General features: G+C 34.7%; 1 protein-coding gene across 12 annotated transcripts in view; it reads right to left on the minus strand.

Annotated features, from left to right (window-relative positions):
* STXBP5 (syntaxin binding protein 5) overlaps positions 1 to 24,142 on the minus strand; it is a 114,345-nt gene that overhangs the window by 14,941 nt on the left and 75,262 nt on the right. For 2 of the 12 annotated variants that reach the window (XM_083831913.1, XM_083831917.1), the window contains exons 17-24: positions 23,958 to 24,136; positions 22,913 to 23,038; positions 22,273 to 22,424; positions 20,726 to 20,809; positions 14,278 to 14,343; positions 10,968 to 11,024; positions 10,832 to 10,879; positions 3,801 to 3,851 (exon numbers count right to left, since the gene is read on the minus strand). In XM_083831913.1, coding sequence (XP_083688039.1) covers positions 3,801 to 3,851; positions 10,832 to 10,879; positions 10,968 to 11,024; positions 14,278 to 14,343; positions 20,726 to 20,809; positions 22,273 to 22,424; positions 22,913 to 23,038; positions 23,958 to 24,136 — 763 coding nt within the window. The remainder of the gene's footprint in view (positions 1 to 3,800; positions 3,852 to 10,831; positions 10,880 to 10,967; positions 11,025 to 14,277; positions 14,344 to 20,725; positions 20,810 to 22,272; positions 22,425 to 22,912; positions 23,039 to 23,957; positions 24,137 to 24,142) is intronic. The other 10 variants (XM_083831924.1, XM_083831923.1, XM_083831920.1 and 7 more) reach the window with 9 other exon arrangements.

Genomic DNA, 24,142 nt, shown 5'->3' on the forward strand with positions numbered 1-24,142 from the left:
TTAGTCTTTTTGCTTGGCAAATACGGTTCTTGTAACAGACGGTGAATTCTCATATTAACAAAAAAATTCAAAACAAACCATGCTGCTCTATTCTAGCTGTGTACTGTCTGTACCTGTGGTGATACTTAATACATCAGCATGTCTGAAGTTATCTGTGCACTCCAAATTAATGCTTTACTTTCTCAATGCATCGTTCCACAATTTTAGCATGAGACAACACTTATCAGTAAAGTCTGGTGCACTTTATTTATATCATGACTTCCTAAAACTAAGTTATTATTTTAGGTCTTCAGGTGGAGCACGGAACATTTCTTAAGCAGGATTATGAGCTAAAAAGCAACGTTTAACTGCATACTCACTAGAAGCATCAATATGCTAATTTCATTAAATAATTGCAACTTTTCTACAAAGAACATCCAACATGCATTTGAAAAATCTTACAAACTAGATTTCAGCTGACAAAATACAGGCATCTAGACAATATAAACAGTGAAACTCTCAGGAGACATTTGTCTCATTCCAACAAGGATAGAAAAATTATTGTCCTGCCTTGTTTTTATTTTATTTAATTCAAATGTAAAACATCAATCATAAAAAGAAACTAGGTCAACCACTCATATGCTGACATCTCAAGTTTTCACATTTAAAAACATTGCCTAGGAAAAACATCAAATCCAGTGTAAAATGATGAAAGTCGTTTTATATTTTTTTTAATGACCATAACCTCTTACAATGCTTGTGCCTTCAAGCTTAAATATTTATTGGCTTTTTGTTTTTTTGTTCCAACTCTAACAGATTAATCACTCTGAATATAATCATACATTCGAATTTTGCTGACATTAAAATACATATTTGCAAAAAAAAAGCATAAATATTCTGTAAACCAAATTAAGGCCAAAAAAAGCTGGAATATCTTGGTACATTCAGAATTTAAAAACGCAAACCAACTGTAAACCATCTGCATGAATAAAAGATAACTCAAATCCTGGCATCTCACTAGAACGTGGGACTACATGTGGTTTCATTAATTATACCCCTTTGACTAAAGATTTGAGAACATACTTTCTATACTCCTTATTTCAGGAAAGATCCTTCTCCTCTTCCTGAGAAAGATACAATTACTGCAACAGGCATAAAATGTACTTTTCTTCAGTTGCAGCTGGTTGAACATTTGAAAAGCATGTGTACAAATTCCAGAAGTATTGGAATGGACAGGGAAACACAAAGATTAACTAGCCAAACAATACAGACATTGTAGAGAGTGGACAACTCATTCAAAGAGAACTGGGAGTGAAAGATTTAACTGCATTAGTGCATATTCTTTATCCTGAAGTCAGGCAAGAATCTAATTTCTTAGTAGATTAGTTTTGAATGAAGAGGAAGTTACAATAGTGTGACTACAAAACCATTTCATCAGAAGGAAGGAAAGATGAGCCTCTTCTAAGCAACCAAACCACAGAGTAGGACCGAGTGGTAATGGTACCTTAATCATCTGGGTTACAACGTTGAAAAGCGATGGTATAATGCAGACTACAGTATGCTTAAGATGATTTCTATTTTAGGAATTGGAAGATAAATATAGAAGCACATTTTGTTTTGGCTACTTAGAGAGAAAGGGGAGTAAGTCAAAGATTTAGAGACAGAAAAGTATTTTGAAAGAGCACAACCATGAAAGAGTAAATGTGATCAAGGTTCAAGAAGCCATGGAAGAAAATGAAAGAAAATATGGATAATAAACTTGTGAGAAAGACATTTCAGAGGTGTCTCCTAGATCCAGTACATACGGTCACATAAGTGACAAAAAAATACAAGCAAGCTGAGAGTCACTGAAGAACCCTATGCAAAAACTATTCCACTAGAAGAAAAGATGGTAAGTCGAATAAAAACAGACATCTCATTGCCTAAGAAAGTTATTTACAGACCTGAAATTTTAAGACTTTTATACAGAACAAAATGAGGTGTATAGGTGCAGATAGCTACACATAGGGTAAAGTCAAGCAAAACCAAAGACCATTACAACTAAGTAGTAAAGAAATACACCAGAAGGGAGTTGACCAAAAAAGCTCCGTTATTTCATTAGAACAGCAAATATTAAATCACGTAGAAAATGCTGACAATTTTAGCATTAGAAAATACTGAGTTTTAGCATTCTTTTTTCTCCCTGCTTCAATTAAAAAAAAAAATCTATGTACTTACTGCTATTGAAGAATTTCAAGTAAAAACAACAGTAGGAATAGAATGAATTTGATAATATTTAAGTGTAAATGTGTTCCAGTTTGCAAAGTCTGATAAAGTAGTAAGGAAGAACAAACACACAATGAAAAGACAAACCAAATTTTTGTGTTCCTTACTGCCAACAATGCCATGGTTAAATCATTCTAGTTCTACACAGAAGAGCCTTAGAAAGATGAGGAAAAACTCATCCAGAGGCAATTAACAGAAGCCATCCTAGACTTAGACAACGCAACTTTAAAAACAAAAACAAACCTAAACCTATCTGCAAAAATGAAGATTAGCAATGTGACGACAGCTTTCAACAGCATAAAAAATGGCCTAGCAAAGAGAAACAGAACCATAGCTATCCATGTTCCTTGTGGAAAGGACAAGAAGAAAAACTAAGTTAATATGGAAGCAGGGAGTATCGTTTGAATATTGTTTGAATAACAGGAAATTTGTTTAACTGGCTATAAAACAAACTTTTTCTGGTATTTTTCTAGAAACTTATTTATTGGAGGCTCATGAATGAGAGGTTAAACTGCCAGACACCTGGATCCTTGCCATAGCAATGGATTAAAGGATTTCTGAGGGTTTCTTCCAGCTTCACATTTATCTGAGCAGAGCAAGCTGTAATGTAAATCAGGGTGGTCTAACTCTTGAGTTTCAGGATATTCCAGTGCCATCAATTCTTCCCTTGCTGATAGCAAGGGTTGTCAAATACACAGTTCTGCAGCTGACAGTCTGATCCTGATCTGTTTTCTGTTGGGGTTATACAAGGGATTCTGCTGCAAGAGGGGAAAAGAGCTGTAGCAGACAGAAGGCAGCTTTCCTATACAGGCTACATCTACTGCTGTAGGTCTACAGCTGTCCCCGATCATCTTTTTCTCTAAAAGGCTGGGGAGCTGGATCTGATCTACAAGCTGGCAGTCAACTTTTGATGAAAAAGCTCTTAAAAAAAAACCAAACTATTCATTTGTATGTTGTTTTAGTTATGCAAAACCTTCAGCATTACAAACTTCACAACTTAATTGCTTATTATGTAAAAAGGTATTGTACTTTTTCAAGAAAATTGAAATTCTCAGAGTGGCCATCTACCCAGCAAACAGCTGTATGTTATTTTCATTTATGGAGAGTGGTCACAAGACAATTACCATTTGTAAAAATGCATCCAACTATTTGTTGAGCAGACCTCAACATATCCTGTTGTTCCCAAGATACTGTATTTTTCAATTTAAAATATATCAGATGGTTTTAAACAGGCAAGCAATTTTCCTTACAATAAATTACCTGCTTATTCAACACTTGTTCTATCATAGCACTATTGTGGAAGTAGGAGTGACAGATGCCTAAAAATTATGACAAAAACGTGATAAGCCATGTACAAAATTTGCAGGCTTACCTTACGATGACAGCAATGACATTTTGTGCCTGAGATCCCCCAAAGAGAGTGGAATTAAAATTTTAGTTCTATACTTCAGATAATGCAACTCAGTCATGATAGTTTACATAAGTAAGGACTCTTTAATGTATGCACACTCTGCAAAACAGTTTCAATAAAAATAAAATCAACTATGTAAACTTACCTAAATCAGGCTTTAACTCAGTTGGCAAACTTAGCTTCCTGGACATCTTTGCTGAAAAGTGAAGTATATCTTTTTTTTAAAAAGAATAAACATGATTCTGCTGGCCTTTATTTGCCTCTTTCCAAACATTTAATAAATTATTGTTCATTACATTAACTGCAGTACTTAACAGGATTTCTATTAAAGCAGAGCCCGACTTTCACAAGTGAAGGGTGCAAAGTAGAACATGGAAGATACCGCGGTCTTCAAACGCAGCATTTTATTACTCTTGCCCAACTTCATTTCCCCTTAGATTTCTGAATGAACTTGATGGATTGGATGAATTTTGCTTTGGCTCAAACTCAAATTTTATCTCTTTGGGTAAGAGAAGATAATGTAAACTCAGTTACTGCAAGAATATACACTGAAATTTTCAAAAATTTAACAACCCCTCCACTCTTCTTCTGCCCTACTTCCTGATCACACCTGAGATACTTTAAAAAAGAAAACAGATGAAATTTTAATTACTCTAAAATGTAAGGGGTAAGAGTACATGTGTAAAATAAGCTAGTAATCTGAGATGTAATCAGCAATCTTAGAAGAAATACATTACAAAGAATAATTATATATGATCAGCAGCATACAAATGCAACATTCAAAAAAGTCAAATTTCAACAGTACTGGTCATGTGAAAAATAGAGCTTAAAATCATCACTGACTTAGAGAATTCTATTTGTAGGAACAGAAATCTTATGGCCTATTTAAAATACAGTATTATGCTAACAAACATTGATAAAGTAATAGTCACTAGTAGACTTGTAGCCATACATCCTTCATCCTTCTTTTAACAATTAGTAGAAAGAATAATTTTGATGTAGTTCAACTTCTAGACCAGGGCTAGAATTTGAATTTCTCAGCCACATGCCTGAATTTTGATATATCATTTAGTTCTTCATTGTCTTTTAAGGGTAACACTTCTCCACCTAAAGTAGATGTTGGATACCCATCATTAGGCAGATTGAATCTTGCAGCTTCTCTCTGTTAAACTCTCTGGAGTTCGCTTATTCTAATTATCCTTTTTTTAACAGAAATCATTGTTTGCTACATGTCCTGAAGAAGAGTGCATGATTTAAAGTTACTTCCACTCCTTCAAAAGGAGAAGTACTTCACTGTATCATCAATTATGCTCATCAATATTACAAATGCTAGTTATCTGAATGGATGAACAGTTTTATTCCTGTCATACATCATAAAAAATTGAGAGTAAGACTCCAGAAATAATCTTCTCATTTCCTTCACATGTCATTGTTACAAAGTATGTCCTGTTCAAATTAAATTGAACTCAGACCACAATGCTAGTTATTTTAACTTACTTTAGTGCAGGCTGAAATGGAAAAGGGTACTGCACCTAAATGTTTTCTATCCTCACAGCCTTGCATTGGCATCTGCCTGGCTTAATGATGAGGCCAGAGTTCATCTTCAAGAAGTTTCTGCCAGAGGTTGTTTTCAGTAAGACTGACTCTTGTTTCAGATCACTGCTCAGCTATACATATGGAAAACTGTGGTACACTGCGCTAGTGACCATGAGCCCTTTTTTCTGCTGTCAGTCTGAACTTGCATCAGCTTGGTGCAAGAACACGGAATCTCATCCGGAATTGGGAATTATAAGACAGGTGTTCCTCATCATAAGACTTGTCTTCTGTTTTGGACATGTAAATCATAAAAAGCTGAGATACTGAACAAAAGCTGAAGCATGCACACAGAAAAATTGAGCTGGTTTTGGCTTTTCACAGCTTTTACCATGTGTGAATATCAGTAATGATTAGTTTATTTAATCATATTGAAAACTAGAGTGGTCACTTTTGGCTTCTCAAATCGAAGTGTTTAACAACTCCGGAAAAATGGCAAAAACCAAGATATTAGGCAACAGGTCATACAAAATACAGGTTCGTATGTCAGATTCTATGAGTCAATCCCCACTTTTGGCTTTTTTGTTCACTAGTAAAAGGCCAGCCGCATGATCTAGGTTGACAGGGTAAAGCAAATCTGCCCAATGTCTTTTTCAGTACATACTAAAAAATGCCTCTCATTAATAGGACAACAGGATACAAGAGATAAGACTGTCATTACTAGAAATCATGAATTAATGTTATGAAGAAAACTTACAGTTCAAAATATACTTCAATGTGTCAAAAGCCTCAATAATTCCAATGTAAATAAACTAGAGCTTATTTAAATAGCGGTACTGCCATCTTGTGTTTAGAGAGATAGGTGCCTGAAGATGCAGTAAGAAAATAGGAATATTTCACCAGCTAAATCGTTTTTTAACAGTATTTGGTATAATAAACTGCCTGCATTCATATATGGCTTATAGTTTACAATAGTTTTAAGAAAATTCGGTTTTGCCATGACCCAGATGAAAAATAGCAATACTGCCAGACAGCTAGAGAACTACCACATAAAAGATAATGATCAGGGAAAAGGAAAGAAAACAGGATTGAGATCTCAGTGTCAGGCTTTTGACTTTATTTGTACAACAGGACAAAGGCGATGTCAACTGCCCCTTCTGAGTGTGACTGACCTCGAGTAGCAGCTGTGATGCCACTGCTGAATACCTCTCTTGGTGATTGCTGCCCCATTTACAGCCAAGGCTGCCTTTCTACAACCAGTGCAAGACAAGGAGACAGGCTAGGGAGTAATTCTGCTGCTCTTGCCTCTGCTTAGACCTACACTTTATACTTCTCTAAATTAGAAAACCTGAAGTTGTACATAGGCCACATACACACATTCTCTTGCTTATTTATATAACTAAATACATATCTCGTGAAAATATGAGATCAGAGAACTGTCCAAGAACAACATCCATGATTCTTGGAGATTTCTCATATGTCAGTCTTGAAGGGAACAGGTGGTAAATATGAAAGGTTACCTTGGCATACTGTGCTATTTTTCAGTATAGCAGGCTTGACCAATTCAATGAAGAAAACCTGAAGGATACCTGAGACACGTCTGAACTGTCAACAAGAAGATGTGGCTTAAAGTAATAGTTATATCTTATTTGCAGCATGTTACCCTGAGCTACGTTACAAAATGTTACATTGTATAGCACAGTAGTTTGAAAGCTGTAAACTGTTTTCTCATATATTCCTTATTCAAGGAAACAGTCAAAACCCTCTGCTAAAAAAAAATCCTCTAAACCTAAAATAAAGTGAGACAAGTATCTTGGTGTTTTGACAGACACGAGAATAGTTTACATGAAGCATAATTCATTTAACATTTAATGAGAAATATCTAACCAGCTTAGAGTTTTCTTTTAGTTCTTGCTAGTATTTTAGACATACTGAAGTCCCCACATGATTCAACGTTTGACAACTACATAGAAGAAAAAATTTAAATTACCAAATTTCATGATGCTTAAAGAATCAAATACTGTACTGGTGACAGTTAAAGAAAGAAATAGATTATCAATGCTGAGATGTCTAGATTTGATATAAGAATAATGAAGCCATTTTACAAGAGAATGCCTGAATCAGACAAAATATTAAACACTGGAAAAAAAACCCACTCTTACTCTGGCATTAGGGCATCTGAGAAGTTAACCTTTGATTCTGTGAAAACAGTATTAAAAGTCAATGACTTCAGCATTGTTTGGCAATTTTAGTTGTACACTTCATAATGTGAAAAGCCTTACGTTAATGGTAACAGCTAGGAGTACAGAAATTTTGAATTACAACTACTCTGGTTAGATCTGCCTAATGATATTATTTGCAATTGTTCTTAAATTTGCAGATTGAAGAAAAGAAAAACGATTTCACTGAAGAATGCAGTCTCCTGAAATAATTATAGAGGTATTAGAGTCTACAATATTTTGCATATAACTTTACTAAAGCTTCTTACAGAAATGGATGTTGTAATACCTCACGTTCTGACCAGATTCATATTGATATATTAAGTCACATACAAGTCATTGTATCAAATACTTAACTGACACAAACATGTAAAACAGCTAAAGATATTGCTTCAGCTGGAATCAGATCACAATGCCTTTCTACAAAAATTACATAGTCTTAGACATGAAATACTTCCTATCATTTTTTTTCCTTTATGTCTAACACACTTTTCAATAGTAATTCACAGAACATTATTTACGTTTTCAAATATTTGTCATTCCTAAGAGAAATGTTTGCATCACATAACGGCCAGAGTATTTTCTGTAAATTCCTAGTTGGTTAAACCAAGTATCTCTGTGTATCTAAGGTAATTGCAGCTATTCTGAAGTTCACCCCAATGCAAACAAAGGGGAAACGTGACCCTAGAGCCACATATTAACAATAGACCTTCGGATAGGTACATTCACAATTTCTTTTTTTTTTTTTTCCCCCTAAATACTCAGAAAGACAAAGCTGAAGTGTTGCTTCATGAAACATTTGCATTTTAACTTACTTATACTACTGTTGCAATCTTTGATGACCTTTGATCCTTTAATGAAGTAAGAACCCTTGCCTGATACTGTCACTAATGATACAAATCAATAGAAATTAAGATGTTTCTACATAAAAGTTTTAATAAAATGACTAAATTGACAATGGTTTCATATTTCTAAATGGATGCATTTTCTGTTACCACCTTACAGACCTATCACTGAAATGAAATTACTTCTCCCTTTGTCAGCAGTTTTCTCTTACTGTTCACATCGGACAAAAAACACAGGGGTGATATTAACAGTGACTGAAATAAACTATGTAAACTATTCTTTTTTTTGTAACCCATTTTGACAGGTTGTATTTCACACATGGATAAAGACCTGAAAGAACTTGAACTGACTGCATGATACGCCAGTGCAAAAAGCTACAACCATGCTACATACAAACTCATTCCTGTGAACACAGTTGATGGTAAATTGTGTTCTTTCATACCACAGTGTGAAGATAATGACAAAGTAGCACTCACATTTTACAAAACTCATTTTCCATTCACATTTAGCTGACAATTCCATTTGTCAGCTATTCAAAACAATGAAAATGCATTCAAACAATGAAAATGCAAAAACATGCAACTAGTGGCATAGCATTTTGCCTTATTTTACATATACCAAAGAGCATACAATGTAAGTTCAGAAAGTCATGCAGGGGAAAGATGCTGTATATAAGGTATAGAAAACATAGTAGTGGAGGAAAAAAAACCCAAGAACATTCCTTGCACAGCATCCAACTACTCGAAACTAACAGAATGCAGATGAAATAATTACATTTCTTCAGACTTCCATTACACTGTGCAAGGTACACAAATCAAAGTATGGGCTGACTGGGAAACAGTTATGAATTACACATCCAATGCATTCATTATGGCCTCAGCTTTGCATTTAACTTACACCCTGAAGAAGGCATTGCTTGTAAACGTTATGCTATTTTAGCTGTGAAAAACATTCACACTTTCATTTGAAAGGCTTCAAGCTGAAACAGATGTCAACAGTTCTATAGAATTATCATTAGCATGTTTTATTAATACCGTAATATTACTCTTTTTAAAAAAGGGAAAAATAAAGTAATGCTCAAACACATTATAAGACCTCATATCTTGTGCAAAAAAATAAGTTTAGAAGAGACTGCTTTGGGACAAAAGGAAAATACCTCATCAACAGGCATTGACATAACATGCACAAGATTAAGTGTTGTTTTTCTCATGAGAAAAACTGAACATAAGCTTCCAGTTAGCCGGAATCCTCTAGGAGGACATATCAATGAATATTCATGTAAACCATACTCAAGTTTTTCCAATTACATAATTTAATTGACATAATGATCTATTATTGAGAGACAGTTACTTTTTTGAATTGTGCTTAGGCTTCCACTGTCTCTGAGCTCATCTTCCCTAACCTGTTATCGCTGCAGTTGTGATAGTACTGAGCAAAGGGGACATTTCTTGCTCTTCCTCATGTTATGCTTCAGATTCCAAAAGGAACCTTCACCATAGTCATATTTTCATATTAACAGTTCTTCTCGATTACTGAATTGTGGATTTGTGGTTTAGGATTAAAAGTTAAGTTGTCAAACAGCAAATCAAACAGAATAGTGAAAAAGAAACATCCATCACCTGACCTTATGGTTCAACATAACCTATGAAGTAGTACTTCAGCAAGCAACTTCACTACACAAAATAGTTTCAGTTTTTTGACCTCACAAGAGAGATAAAATTAAGCCTTCTTGCAATGATATACTAATGTAACAACAGAAAACATAATGAAACATTAACAGAGATTCTGAAATGAAAGTAGCCATATCCCATGCAAGAAGAGCCCTTTCCCAAAATCAAATCACCCAGCCCCTGGACTTCATTTAATGACTCAAGTGTTACAAGCAGAGTTAATTTTCATTCCAATCACAAAAGGGTTCAATCTATAACCCACATACAACATATTCCAAGGCAGTTTGTTGCCAAATTTTTAAGCTAAGTCTGGATGGATTTGGAAGGATATTGTGTCACTGTTAGACGCAGAAAAAGTAAATACATTCTGGACCAGTAATGGGGTGTATATAATATATATATATATATTTATGATCAAATATTTGGTCATATATATATATATATATGACTAAAAGTCCTTTTCCATGTGATTAAATCAAAACATGATACTACCTCCACCTTGACCACTGTAATATGGAAATCTGACCACGTGGTTATGAATGTAATGCACAAAAAAATTTAATCAGCCACATGTTCTCAAAGGGAGCATACCTTTGCAAAAATAGTGGAATAATGTTGTGAATTGCATAGACTGAACTCTTAGTACAGATTAGAATTCCACCCATCCAGAAAACAGAGAAGTGCATTTGCAAGAGTCTAATTTAAGCCACCAGTATCCTTGATTTTTTTTAAATTGTGCCCAGTGTATTTAGTACAGAAGCAGCCCACAGAATTACCAATTAGAATAAAGAATGAAAAACAACTAAGTATGCATTTTTTAAAATTTTATTTATTTTTTGCTGCTGAGTTAGTGTTGCATAGAGTAAGGCACTGGATTAGGAAGAGAACATTTTCTTTCTAGTTCCTACCTATGTCATTGGCTACCATCCTGGAAAACATTCTGCTTTTGGTCTTCACTGTAAATAATATATTAATAAAAAAAGGTCAATCTATGTATCAAAGAATGAACCGGAAAAAAGACTTTAGAAAAGAAAAATACTGTACCCTTTTCTATAAAATTATTCATTTTTTGATCATCATCAGAATTTGGTGAACCAGAACCTATGAGTGAAGACAGAATGAAATTGATATACATTTAATTTTGACACAAAACCAATGTATTAATAAAATTTTCAGTTTAAGGTAGATAAAAAGATTTATTAAAATATAAAATACTGATAGTGGTATTCTCTGGTAGCTGGTAGCTGTACTAGATACTATGGATTGCAAATTATTTTGTTGGGACAGGAATTCTGCCATATTGACGTTAACGACAAAAATTATAATTCAGGTTTTATGTTGCACAGTGCCGCAAGTTTATTTGTTAGAAATATTTCTCTCACTGAATAAAGTGTTTAACACTGAATAACTGTATTGCTGTCCTAATCATGCTTCCAGACAAAAAATTAACCCAAATTACAATTCACAGAACACAGTAGTAACAATAAACTAAGAAGTTTTGAAAATCTGTTTTTTTCCGATGCAATATATCATTGTTTGGCCCCAGTTCCTCAATTATTCCACCAACAGCTCAAAGCCAATGTTGTCACCTAGGATTTTTCAGAATTCTTAATACTGAAAAAACAGTAGTGGTGTCTATAGGCCACTACTTGAAGCCTCCTATTGACGTAAGATTAAAACACAGTTCAACTGAAAATAGAAAATTTCACTGGATTTTATTTTGCGCAAGTGTAAAAATAAGAATGGAATGCAAACATTTTGACCTTTGTGAATACAAAATTATGAAGGTTTACAATGCTATACATTTATTTTATGGTCAGATGAATGCCCTCAGTCTATCACCTCCTAATTTCTGGGGGAAAAAAAAAAAGCAGGAGACAGAGTTACCATCTGTCTCCTTCCCCCCCCCCCCAGGTTTTCTATAGTTCTCTTATTAAAACTGTAGGATACACTCCTAACTTGCAGGTGGCCCCTTTCACAGTCCTCTAAACTGTATAATCACCCACTGGAGCAAATCAAATGGAAGTTAGCTTCCACATCTCTTCACTTGGGGACTGAAATGTGGAAGAGGTGGAAAATCTAGATCACTTGAGCAAATACAGACTTCAACCCAAACTGACTGGTTTGTTTTACAGGTCATATCGTTAACAGTCAAAGCCAGTAACATACTAAATTGTCAATCCACCCCTCCAAAATTAAAGGTAGTTAAACTTTTTGTGCTAGTGTATTTCCTTCTTCACTAGCCAGACTATTTTGGAAAAACTCCATTTAAATTTGGCCTCCGTCCTGCACCTCAAGTTCACCAATACTGTGCAACACTTTCTCCAAAATGTCCTCTCTTATCTCTCTGGAAACAGCATGTTATTTTCACATGACTAAAAGAGGACTACTTTCCAGTGTTGTGATCTTGCCCACAAAAGGTGTAAAACTTAGAAACCAAACCTAAAAAACTGCAGTTCTTCTCATATCCATAAGGGCTGGCCTTCCCCGGAACATACAAACATCACAAAAAGATTTCTTATCAGTGAGGTGACTGCCCATTTGCCTCCCTCCCTAGTTACAAGTACCCTTCTCAAAAGAAAACTGGAGAAGCCTGCCATGAACCTTCTCATTCACAAAAAACTGGGAGGAGAGGACAGAACAGAGGGAAGCAGGACAGCGTCTAAACTTACCACTTCAAGAATCTACTTTACAGGGCTTGCAGCTGTGGCTTCTCAGCTCCCTCTTTTCTCTATTCAGTATTTTTGGTATTTAGAATTATTTCTCTTTAGTACTGCATGTGTACCTAAGATATCATATACTCTTTTCACAGAATATTCAGCTCTCCAAAATTCTAGGTGTTATTCTGTTCATTTTATTGTAAGATAACTTCTAAAGTCTTCTCAGACAGTCAATTTATAAATTAAAAGTTACATCTATCACTCTATGGTTAAGATTTTCCCTCTAATTTTGTTTCCTTTCAGGACATTTAAATCTGTCTATTCTAAGTTGTCCCCTTATTTGATTCTCTTAAAATAATATATATATATGTATCCGAACTACGTTATATTTTAATCTACTCCAGCTAACACAACCCAGACATGAGGGAGGGAGGGTAGGCAGATTGTTAAATTTAAGATTTTTCCATATAAACCTTGATTCTTACCCTAGTACTTCCATTGCACTGTTAGTGGAAATGGTGATTTGAGTTTTATACCACTTCAACATCAACATTATGAAAAAAGCCTCTAATTCAACTTAGTGTTTTAAGCTTTAGCTATACAAGTTGGAAGTCATTTGGGCTGACATTTGAGTGATGCTGGAGCAAGAGAGAAAAAAGATTGCAGAGTTACAACTCATTATTTGTTCCCTGTAAACATTTTTGCAAAAATAGTAAGTTTTTCAATGGAGATGGGGCAGATGATAACAAGAGGTTTAATCTACTGCGTTTCAGTTCTAAACAGCTTCCTTCATGGCTCACTTCCTTCATTCCTCACATGGCTCACAGGCTACAGTAGAAAAGGAATCTATCCTTAGACCCATATATTGATTACCAGTTTGCATGACATTGTAAGTATACTAGCTACATTATATTAGCTATTTGTGTAAACCTGCAACTTTGACCTTTACTCTAATTTGGAGTAGAGCTTTCAATGAAATAGATGAAGTGACATTACTTCTTCAAAAGTTTTGTCAAGAGTAATGCTGAAGATGTGACTTCTTTTTTTTTTTACCTGTTACGTGAAATATTCATTTCTAATACTATATACTGACACATACTATTTAATATTTACATATCTACAGCCTCAGTGAGCCAACATTGAAAATTTTTAAGTTGTATAACATATTGCTGAAGCTTTCCTTTAGAATATTCAAATACAGTAATAGCAACTGAATATCTATCCCCCCCCCCCTTTTTTTTAGGCAAGGAAATCGTACTTCATAAGGATGACAGTTTCTGAAGACCTCTGATTCCAAAGGAAAATGATAATTTGTGGAAGCAGAAGTAAACTAGCTCCTTTTGCAAACTTTTTTTTTTAAACCACTTCTGAGAACTGAAACACCAGATACCTGAACTATTACAGGAATTCATACACCTCTTATCAGTGTTTCAGAATTCCATTGTGCAGTTTAGTAGGCTCCCTGAAACACAAATATTGCAGATTGTATCTCTCTTCACTCATCTTTATGACTTTTTTTATTGCATCTGTTAAACTTTGCTTTAAAAATACAGTGGAGCAACACAGCAAAATTTTTCAGAACTTCTCACAAGTTACACAGGTTTTATATAATTACTTAACAAGTATGTGTTGACTTAAAGCATGCCATCTTCTGTGGAAATAAGAAGCTGAAAGTTAGAGAAAGTGATGATTACCTGAAGTAGGTGATTTGCAGCGATCTTCTGGCACCATTGTACCTTCATTAATATCACAAAGACCTGCTGGAACACAAAAACAATGTATAGTGAACATGGCTGCTATTTCATCCTTTCTTCCATTACAGTTAGGAATTTTATATTAAATACAAACCAGCTGTTTGTGGTAGAATTTGTTACGTATTGCACTTTTTAAAATTTGGACATTAGCTGCAGTGATTGCAAAGCTATTTACTTCATCCTACTCATTAGATTTCAGTGCAAAGTACTATCTTTTAAGCACGACACTTATCTGAACACTTAATTACATGATATAGATATATATTAAGTACACATTTATATTTTGAAAAAAATCCTAAAAAATGTAATTGTTAAAGAAAGTCACACGAAAGAGGATCTCTAAGACTACAACCACATTCAGAGTATATGTGAAACCACTGAGTTCTTTCACTATTTGCTTTCCATCTGTTAAAGTGATGAGCTTTGTATTTACTTTTGTACTGTGAAGTTCAATATGGAGTTTTGCTGGAAGATTATGTCATTTACTGAATTTAAGGTATTAGGGTGCTTAAAAAAGCATTCTTCCTTTTATGAAGGGATTTCACTAAATTATATTGTCAACTCTGACCATTTGAATAACTAATATGTTAGCATCTAAAGCTCATTCCTTACATTCTAATGAAGGAAATAAAGCATAGGAGTTCATTATCAGATGCTAAAGATGGAAGCTACTGCATTAACGTCCTAAAGATTATTCCACAGCATTAACTAGGAATATACAAGGAATTTTGCCCTTTTCCTTTTTGATAATAAATTGCTAGCAACACTGCCCAGTTTTAAACACACTTGAGACTATAAATGTTTTGTACTACACAGGGTTGTGTAATAAGTTTTCTTAAAAATCCACAAGCTGCTCTCCCAAAAAAGCAAAGTAAGTTTTAGACAGTAGCATGGGTGGACAATATATATTTAATTTATGTATATTTAAAGAATGATGTCTGATACATTTACGGATAAATTTCAGCATGTTATCTCTCCAAGATGGCCTGAACAGACCACATGTTATAAATTCATAAATCAATAGCTCTGCTAATCACAAGTAAGAGTGATCAAAATCAGCTTACAATTAATGACCTTTCTCATTAAGATCTCTGAAAATTCAGAGCTCCCTTTTCACATATTAAAAGGATGTAGTTACCATTCTGAGAATATGGCCTTGGTAAGAGCAGATGTCCCTCAAAAATATAAAGACAGATCCTGATCAGGTTTCTTTAAGAAAGAAACATGAATTTTTGGTGCTGGGAACAGACAACCAAATAAACACTGCACTTGGTTACTATATGGGGAAGCTTTTAGATCAGAATGGGGGGGGACTGAAGTCTCCTTTTTGGGAAGAAAAGGATCTTTTAAGCCTAAGATGTGCTTATTAACAGCTGTACTAGCTAACACCCAGAAGGATTCTCTGACCCTACTCTTCCAGCTGGTGGAAAGCACATGCCTCACAGAATGCTTTCACTGGGCAGCCTATATCATCAATAGAGGAACAAAAAATATGTCAGGAGCAGCCAAGCATAGTTTATCAAACCAATTAACATCTATAAAGAAGTTTTAGGTGTCCTGAATCTTTGAGGTGGACTCTTCTGGTACTAACAGTTGAAAAGCCAGCTTCATGCACAAATACCATTTTAACATTTTAATTTTCTTTCATCACTGACTGTTTATTCTTGCCACTTCCCACTTTCTTTTTTGGTAATCCAGCAAAAACTTTGCCAGAGTTGCTGAGTGGGATTTGAAAATGAACACAGTCCTCAAGTATGAGGGGAAACAGTTCTTGCAAGCATGACAAAGAAATACCCAGGAGGTTTGCTGGCCTTCAGTCTGAATTGCAACACTTCACTTTAAAACACACTACCCAAGGCCTTCGGGTGTCTGCCATCTATAAACCTGTCAGCTTAGGCACAGTGCTGTGCTCACACTGTCACTCAGATGCTACATACCTGTTGTACATGAAGCTCTATTACAACACGCAGAAATATGAGCTCATTACTCCAGATCAAAGCACAGTTTCAATTCTGACATGTAACAACAACAGACAACACAGTATCATATTATGTAGACTGGTTCATCACTGGAAGCAGCACTCTTTGACCAAATATGAAGCAAATCCTCACAGCAGCAATACTGGGAGGACATACCCATCCTGTGCTTTTAGAAATAGTCATGTTTCTAAATCATGCTCCTTAGGGAGCCAAACTATATAAATCCAAAGATGCAGTTCAGGAATTTAACATCCTCTCTCCTCACAAATATTTTAATTCTTTATCTTCAGAGGATGAATTGAATTTCTCACACTAGTTTCCTCTGAAAAGTGAAATCCGACTGGAATAGCCTTTAGACAAGAATAAAGTCATATACCTACACACTTGCTTCCTCTGTAATAAGTATTTAAGTTAAATTTGATTAATATACATCTTAATGAATAACACATATCAATTGATCCAACAGAAGACCTCAAAATAGTCTCCTGTCATGAAGCTATAAGCCAATTTTATGTATTAGGTAAGATTTATCCCACTAAAGAGTAAGTGTGCATTATGACCATCATTATGGCACATAAACCTTGGAAGTCTAAGCATAGCCAACATTGTTATTATTTGACAGATAGGAGGAAGGGACAGGTACATAAAAATTAATTTTACGTATTAGTTGTTACAATGAACAGAGTAATGAAGATGAGCTGAGCCTATGAACTATGAATGTCTGTCTGCCTTATAACCCAAGGTACCCTGATATAACTCGTGCGCGCAGTAAATTCATGAAAATTTCTCTGGTTTCAGGCTTACAACATACGTGCAACTTGCTGTGAATTTCTAAACCAATTGATCCAAAGCCTTCTATTTCAGAACTGCAACCTGACTAAAACACAAATATATGGAAAAGTGACCTTCTTAACAAGCTCTTAGCTTCTTTCTGAAGTCTAGTAGCAGGAAATTTGAAATAAACTCCAAAATGAATCAAAGCCATATAACGTTACTAAAGATAGAAAAAACATTATGCTGTATCAAAAGCTCCCTTGAACTACAACCAAATTTAACTGATATATTATGCTTCATAAGATGTTGGATGATTTTGTGCATAAGCTTCAGGCAGATTTATCACAGAAGAAACAACAACTTTACTGAAAACCTGCCTAATTAAAAAATACAATTAAAATAATAAACATGACAATTAGAATTCAAAATAATTGACCTGAGACAGTGAAAAAAACCACTATAATCAAACTGTATGATTTCAGTTCTGTATTTGGCTTAGCCACAATTGATGTTGGTCTGGTTTAGTTTAAGCCTAGGTTTAAAAATTCAAAATAAGTTCAGGTCCAGATTCAGTTCAAGGAGAAAGAGGATGGGTAAATGACTAGAACAACCAACCCCTGTATTTTCTTCTGGTTTGATTCAACTCCAGTTCTGAAATCCTTGTTGGTTACATTAAAAAAAAAAGACTTTTTGATGTGTAATCAAAGACAAGATGTGTAGTCACATGCAAGCAAAAACTGCTTCTATTTCGTCTGAATAATCCTGAACTACCTCTGGTAAAACATATAAAAATGTTATAGAAATATATAAAACTTAAATATATTTCTAGTATATTGTACTGGAGTTGAAAAATCACAAACCCTTGCAACTCCCACCAATAATAAGCTTTGAAAGAGTTCAGGTTGGTGTCTTCTTTGAACTCAAAATTATGGAACTAAGCAAGCAACAACTGCTGTTTATAGATCTTTTGTGTAGTCATAAAATTTTGAAGTGTTTGGTATTTGGTACCAGTACTGGCTGTCTTCTTACTGGCTCTATTCTCCTGTCATATTTAGGAATATGTATATCAAGCAAAGATCTCAAAACAGTGTTAACAGCCACCATGAATAGATTTTTCATCACCCTGTAAAAATTTTTCTCACATACATTGTGCTTTTCAGCATACAGCCAAAGCTATTTTTTTTTCTTCCACAATCACGAGTTAAAAATGAAGGTTGACTTTGTTTTTATCCATGACAAGCACCTGTAGACGTTGTCTAGCAGGCCGTCACAAAACACATACTGCATGCTTCACAAACTATCAACTGTCACCTAAAACGTGAGTAAAATACCTGGTAAGATTCACTTAAATTCCAAAACATTCCCAACCATAGATACAGACTAGTTTGTACCTGTAGAACTAGTCTGAAATGTCGGTTCACAGTCAAACTAGCGTAGAGTACCTTGACTCTAAATAGATGTTGCTTTAAGATGCGACCCTGAAATTCTTTTCCGAGTAAAAAGATGACAAACATATATTCTTGCATCACAAGTGAAGGAAAAATCTTGCATTTCTACTCGTGTTTTAGAAAATACATAACTCTTAGTCTATGATTTTTTTTTAAGAAAGTCTTTTTGAATTTTCAACTGATTAACTCAGAACATGCAATTTAATAAGTTATAAATGTCTATTTAATATACCATCTGCTTACAATTTACACTGGAACATACAAAATAGCAGTGTTCTTAGTGAGGAAGGACCAACGCTTCTTGCTTTGGTCAAAATCTGTGGAAATGGCTGAATAACAGAATATTTTTTTCCACTCCCCTCTATCATGAAATCATTGAATCTTTGGTTTTGCTGATCTTGAATACTATGGACAGTAGCAATATGCTGCTTTGTCACATTGTCTGAACCTGAACTTCACGCAACTAGTTAAGAATTTGTCTGAATGCCTACATAGGTTAGTATGATTACTTTCTAATGCTGTTGTTGTCTCAAAGAATGAGAAATACACTCAAGTTTCTCTAAAACATCCACATTAAGCACGCAAACACTTTTACTAGGAAGATTTACAAACTCAGTACTAGTAATCTCTGAAGGTTATTAGAACTGTACAGCAGTTGAAAAAATCTTATGCATAAAAATCTTCAGATGTATTAAAACAGAAATGCTTTAAAGACAGAAATAAAAGAATTCAATGAATGCAGTCTTGAAATACAAACAAGTACATGTAAGTTCCTTGCATTTTTGAAGGCACTAAACACCGATATTAACATTCAAGAACTGGAGAATGCAAAACCCCAAAGACTAGTTCATATAGCTCCAATCCTATTAATACAGCAAATAATTATGCTTTAGCTTAACAGAGTTATGTAAACATATACAGCAATAATTATTTCTAAGCTACCAAAGTCTGGATAACAGAAAGAACTAGAAATAACTAGAAATCATTAGAAATGTTAAATAACTCTAAAGAAATTAATTTCAGTCTTTACAGAAAGTGAGCTTGTAGCTCTAGCTAATCAAGATTTGGAAAGGATGGTGAAGGAAGGCAGGATCAACTACCTGGTTAAGAAACCAACTCTTACAAAACCTATTCTAACCTATTAAACATTCCAGGTAAACTCAGCTTTTCAACTGCTGGCTTCAGAAGGTAGTTCTGGAACTTCCGCCCATCTTTTGTTTCCCTTCACAATGTCAAAGGAGCAGCAGATCCCAGCTTTCAGTTCTGTATCATCTCAAGGTGGAAACATTCCTTTCATGCCTAACTCTTCCTCGGCAGCAGATGATGGAAGACCATAAAGGAAGTAATATTTGGCTATTGAGCCTATCACCTCTGAAATGCATTTTTTTTTTTTCCTCTTTGGGAAAAATCACAGAGAAACTAACAAAACTAGACCACAGTCTCAAGTATGCCTTCACCCACCCCAGTCACTGTTCCTTGGGTTTTGTTTTATTCTACACTCCTGTTATAAGGTGGTCAGATCACACACCTCTGCCCAAGGGCTGGAGAAAACTGGCATACTAGGGAAATGAAAAACGTTATGCTTTTAAAATCTGCTTTATATTTTCTGAATTCTTGGATGCTGTGACTGCTGGAATAAGTCCTGAGAGTAACTCATGGTTTTGATGGGCTACCGTCAGCCCCCTAGAGGGCTGTGCAATGCACCAACACCTCAACTTTTAAACCCTACAAGCAACATCTTTGTAGTAGGAAGCTTTCACTTGTAATCCACAAATCACAGTTACAATGTTAATAAGTAAATAAGAATTGTCATCATCTTACACGAGTTCTGAAGCTTTTTGAGCCAGGATGGGGACCAAGCAAGGGAAGGTTCTAGCCTCAGAGGACCACTGGATTTAGTGAGCTAGATCTTTAATCTATAGACATCAGTAACTTATGAGACAGGTTCTTGCTTTCCTCCTCTCTCCTGCCAGTACATAGACTATCATGTTTGCTTTTTTCCTTCCAGTTTCTTTCAATGATGCCATGAACAAGAAATGATAGATGTATGATGGATTAAAATCAGTTTCTAAAACTAAAACAATTACTTAAAATGGAATAACAAAAAATATTTGTGGTGAGTAAACAGCAAGTAAAAAAAGCAGGTTCAGATGTTCAAAAATATTTTATTGCCATGAGATGACTTACTTATATAAGAGGTGCGAAGCTTTTTCACAGACTCTGAATATAAGTTAGAAAGGCCGCACATGCAAGAAGCCACAGTCAGCATACCTTTATGCAGCAATGAGAAAAGGAAAGACGGAGACACTAACAGTACATTTGAGATAGAAAAGCCAGCTGAACAACTTGTATAACCAGATTTAGAAAACGCTCTTGCCATGCAGATCATTAGTATTAAAATGTAAGATGAAAAATTATATGATTTCATGTAACAGTTATATTCATGAGCAAGAAAGACTCAATCCATGAACATCTTAGCCACAGTGTTAACTCAGAGTTATGCTGAACATTAAAATAATAAAAGGCAAGTAATTTTTAACACTAAAAATGCAGTTAATACATAAATGCATGAGGCAGAAGTTAAGCCCTTTACTACCAAGAGCAATTAACACAGTGAAGCAGCAAAGTTATTTCTTTCTCAAAAATATATATATATTTTTAAATTTATACTTAAAGTATAGCTTATCTGACACAGCCTAAGAACTGCTTATGTTCTGCTTTATGCTAATGCTTTTTAAAGCAGCTTCCTCAGTTGAAGTAAGCTGACTGGTGGTAACTACATCTTTCTCAAACCAATGATTTACTAAAATTTCCTGGAGCATCCATTTTCACTTGGATAGCATGTTACTTGAACGTTATTCTGGATCACTTAAAATAAACCAACCAACCCTAGAGCATGAAGAAGTTTTTTGAACATCAATAATTTCCCATCAAATGATAATCAATTGGGGGCAGCAGTGACTTTGTTGATAGCCCTGTCTTTAGCTGCTTTCCAAATTAGCTTAAAAGTATCCACTAAATAACAAGGAGGAGTAAATCTTAAAATTCTAACTTTTAATTTTGGCAATAAAAAGTTTGGAATTTTGACTGGAAGGTCATTTTCCTCCTCAGCTGCAAAGAAGCACCCTTCTTAGGTATACTTTTAAAACAAAGTTCATTTTTCAATAAAGCTTCTATTTTACTCATTTGGATTGGGAAGTTTAATTGGTTCATTTATATCAAAGGCTTCCTCTGAAACTAATATAAGAGCATGTACAATATTATAACATGCTTTAGATTATCATGGACCTTTTTAAACAAAGGTTAAAATAGGATGCAAAGTGATCTTCACAGATACAGTGACTATCTGCTAATATTAATAGGTTTATACATGCATGTGATGTGGATACTAGGCTTAGCAGAAGATACTAAGACTTCAAGCCATGCTATTAAGTTAAATGCATAAATTTACTGACTCTTTGTAACTTGTATCTATACACACAGAACATGCGTTTCCATCTGTTTTTTAAAAAATAACATTACACTAAAAACATGAGCAATGATATCAAGCATTACTGAGTATTGTTTTATTGAGTATTGTTTTTGAAGGAAAAAGTAACAAACCTGCAATAGTGACGATCAAGAAGAAAGGATGAAACCATAACGGCAAAAGCATACTTGTATTCAAAGAATAGACACTGTTAGCCCAGATAAACTCAGACGTAGCTGGTTAAAATAAGTGCTGGATAACTCACCCCCAGATGGCTGCCGAGTTTTTCGGGGAGATCGCGGCTCCCTACGATAAGGATCATTGGAGCCATACAGTTCAATAGTGCCAAGATTCAAGAGCACTGTCTTCTGCAGGTAATCAACCATGGCAATACCATTACAGTTTCCAAAAACTACTCTGGAAAAAGATAAGTGGAAGGGAAGATAATGGTAATCAAATATAGGTATAATTTTATTTTGGTATTTTTTGCTATTCAGAATTTTAAGACTTCCTAATTTTTTCTTATATTATTATTACTATTTTTTAAAAAATGCCCTAAATTAAGAATATGTATTAATTATAATTTTAGAATGCAGCATTGTTTGTGCTCTTTTGTATAAAGATGTGACAATGAGTAGAGTAGATCACTGTCATTGTATGTGCCAACCTATCTGACAGAGGCTTAACTGACATTTAGCTCTACAGTGCAAACACAAGGAAGAATGATACTGTTTTGTTTCTGATGTTAGCATCATCAGGAACTGCCATAACCCACAAAATTTAAGCACAGGAAACTGATTGCATCTAGTGTTGCTGTGCAAGTCATGTGAACACATTGACTTAATTTTTAATAACTGCCACATTAACAAAATAATGAAAAACAAAATTGCATAGAATATACTTACAGGCCGTATGCTGAATTGACTGCTAAGCTAGTTATCTGCTGAGGAGGTTCTCCACTCACCCACACTAGTTGGATAACTAGCTCAATTTGGTAACCTGGAGACTGCTTAAGAGGAGAATTTTTAACTCTGCAAAGTAAACAAAATATATCTTTTTGAGACTCTAAAATCTCATTTTTTTTCCTTATAGGCTCAGAATTCACTGAATTCTGTATTACACTGGACTTTTGAAAGTTTGGAAAGCTGCAAAGAAAATCAACAAAAAACAGAAAACTACATTAGAACTGGTCATTCAGTCTTTTAAAAGCCCTGTTGATTCATTATTGTGTTGAAAATGAATTGAGTAATGATCACATACACTTCATTTCTCTCTTCTTCAGAAAAAGAACAGCATTAGCATGCTGTATTGACTTGACCAGTGCCTAAAAGGAAGGTGGTACTAACTCTTTTCTGAGTTTCTAAAAGAACTCTGGTTTAGAGGATGGGAGAGTGTGGGAGAGTGAGGCATGTGGATAGAAGAAGCGTATGGAAAAGGAAAACAGAAGCACAAGGTATTAGACAAACACAAACAAGAAATTGACAATACAGAAAAAAATTCAAAGCCAGGTAAAATGACTGTGATGGTAGACACAGGAAAAGCTTGAGGGGTGGGGAGGCGTTGGGGAATTGACGCTCTTGGAAACATTGTCTGCATGCTGATGAACAAACTTAGCAATTTAAACATTTTTATTTAAAATGTTTGTTCTAAAGCATGAACATCTATAACTATACTAACACCTGTGCCAAAGTTTCCCAAAACAACCAGCAGAGTCACAAAATTATTTTCTGATTATTATTATTAATATCAACTGGAATTAGGACATTTAAAGAAATTAAGATTGGAATAAATTTATTGAAACGGAATTTAACTTTCAGATATTTGCAGAATGTTGCTGTAACAAATGAGTTTCACTGACAGTAACATTTCTGTAAGAATTTCCAAGTAGATATATTATCAGCATATAAATATTCTTGTTTCACACTCAAAAGCATAACAGAATACACTTACTTTAAACATGGGACATTATCGCGAAGTCCATCAGATGAACTACTACTAGTTGAAGGATGAGACTGGGGAACAATGGATTGAGGATTGGAACCTGTGCCAGGAGTTGGTAAAGGTGGCACCTGCTCACCATCTGGAGATTCAATATCATTTATTTCATACAACAGACGTACTTCCAGCATCTGCAA

This window comes from Anser anser, assembly GCF_964211835.1.
Source record: "Anser anser genome assembly, chromosome: 3".
Classification (NCBI taxonomy): Eukaryota; Metazoa; Chordata; class Aves; order Anseriformes; family Anatidae; genus Anser; species Anser anser.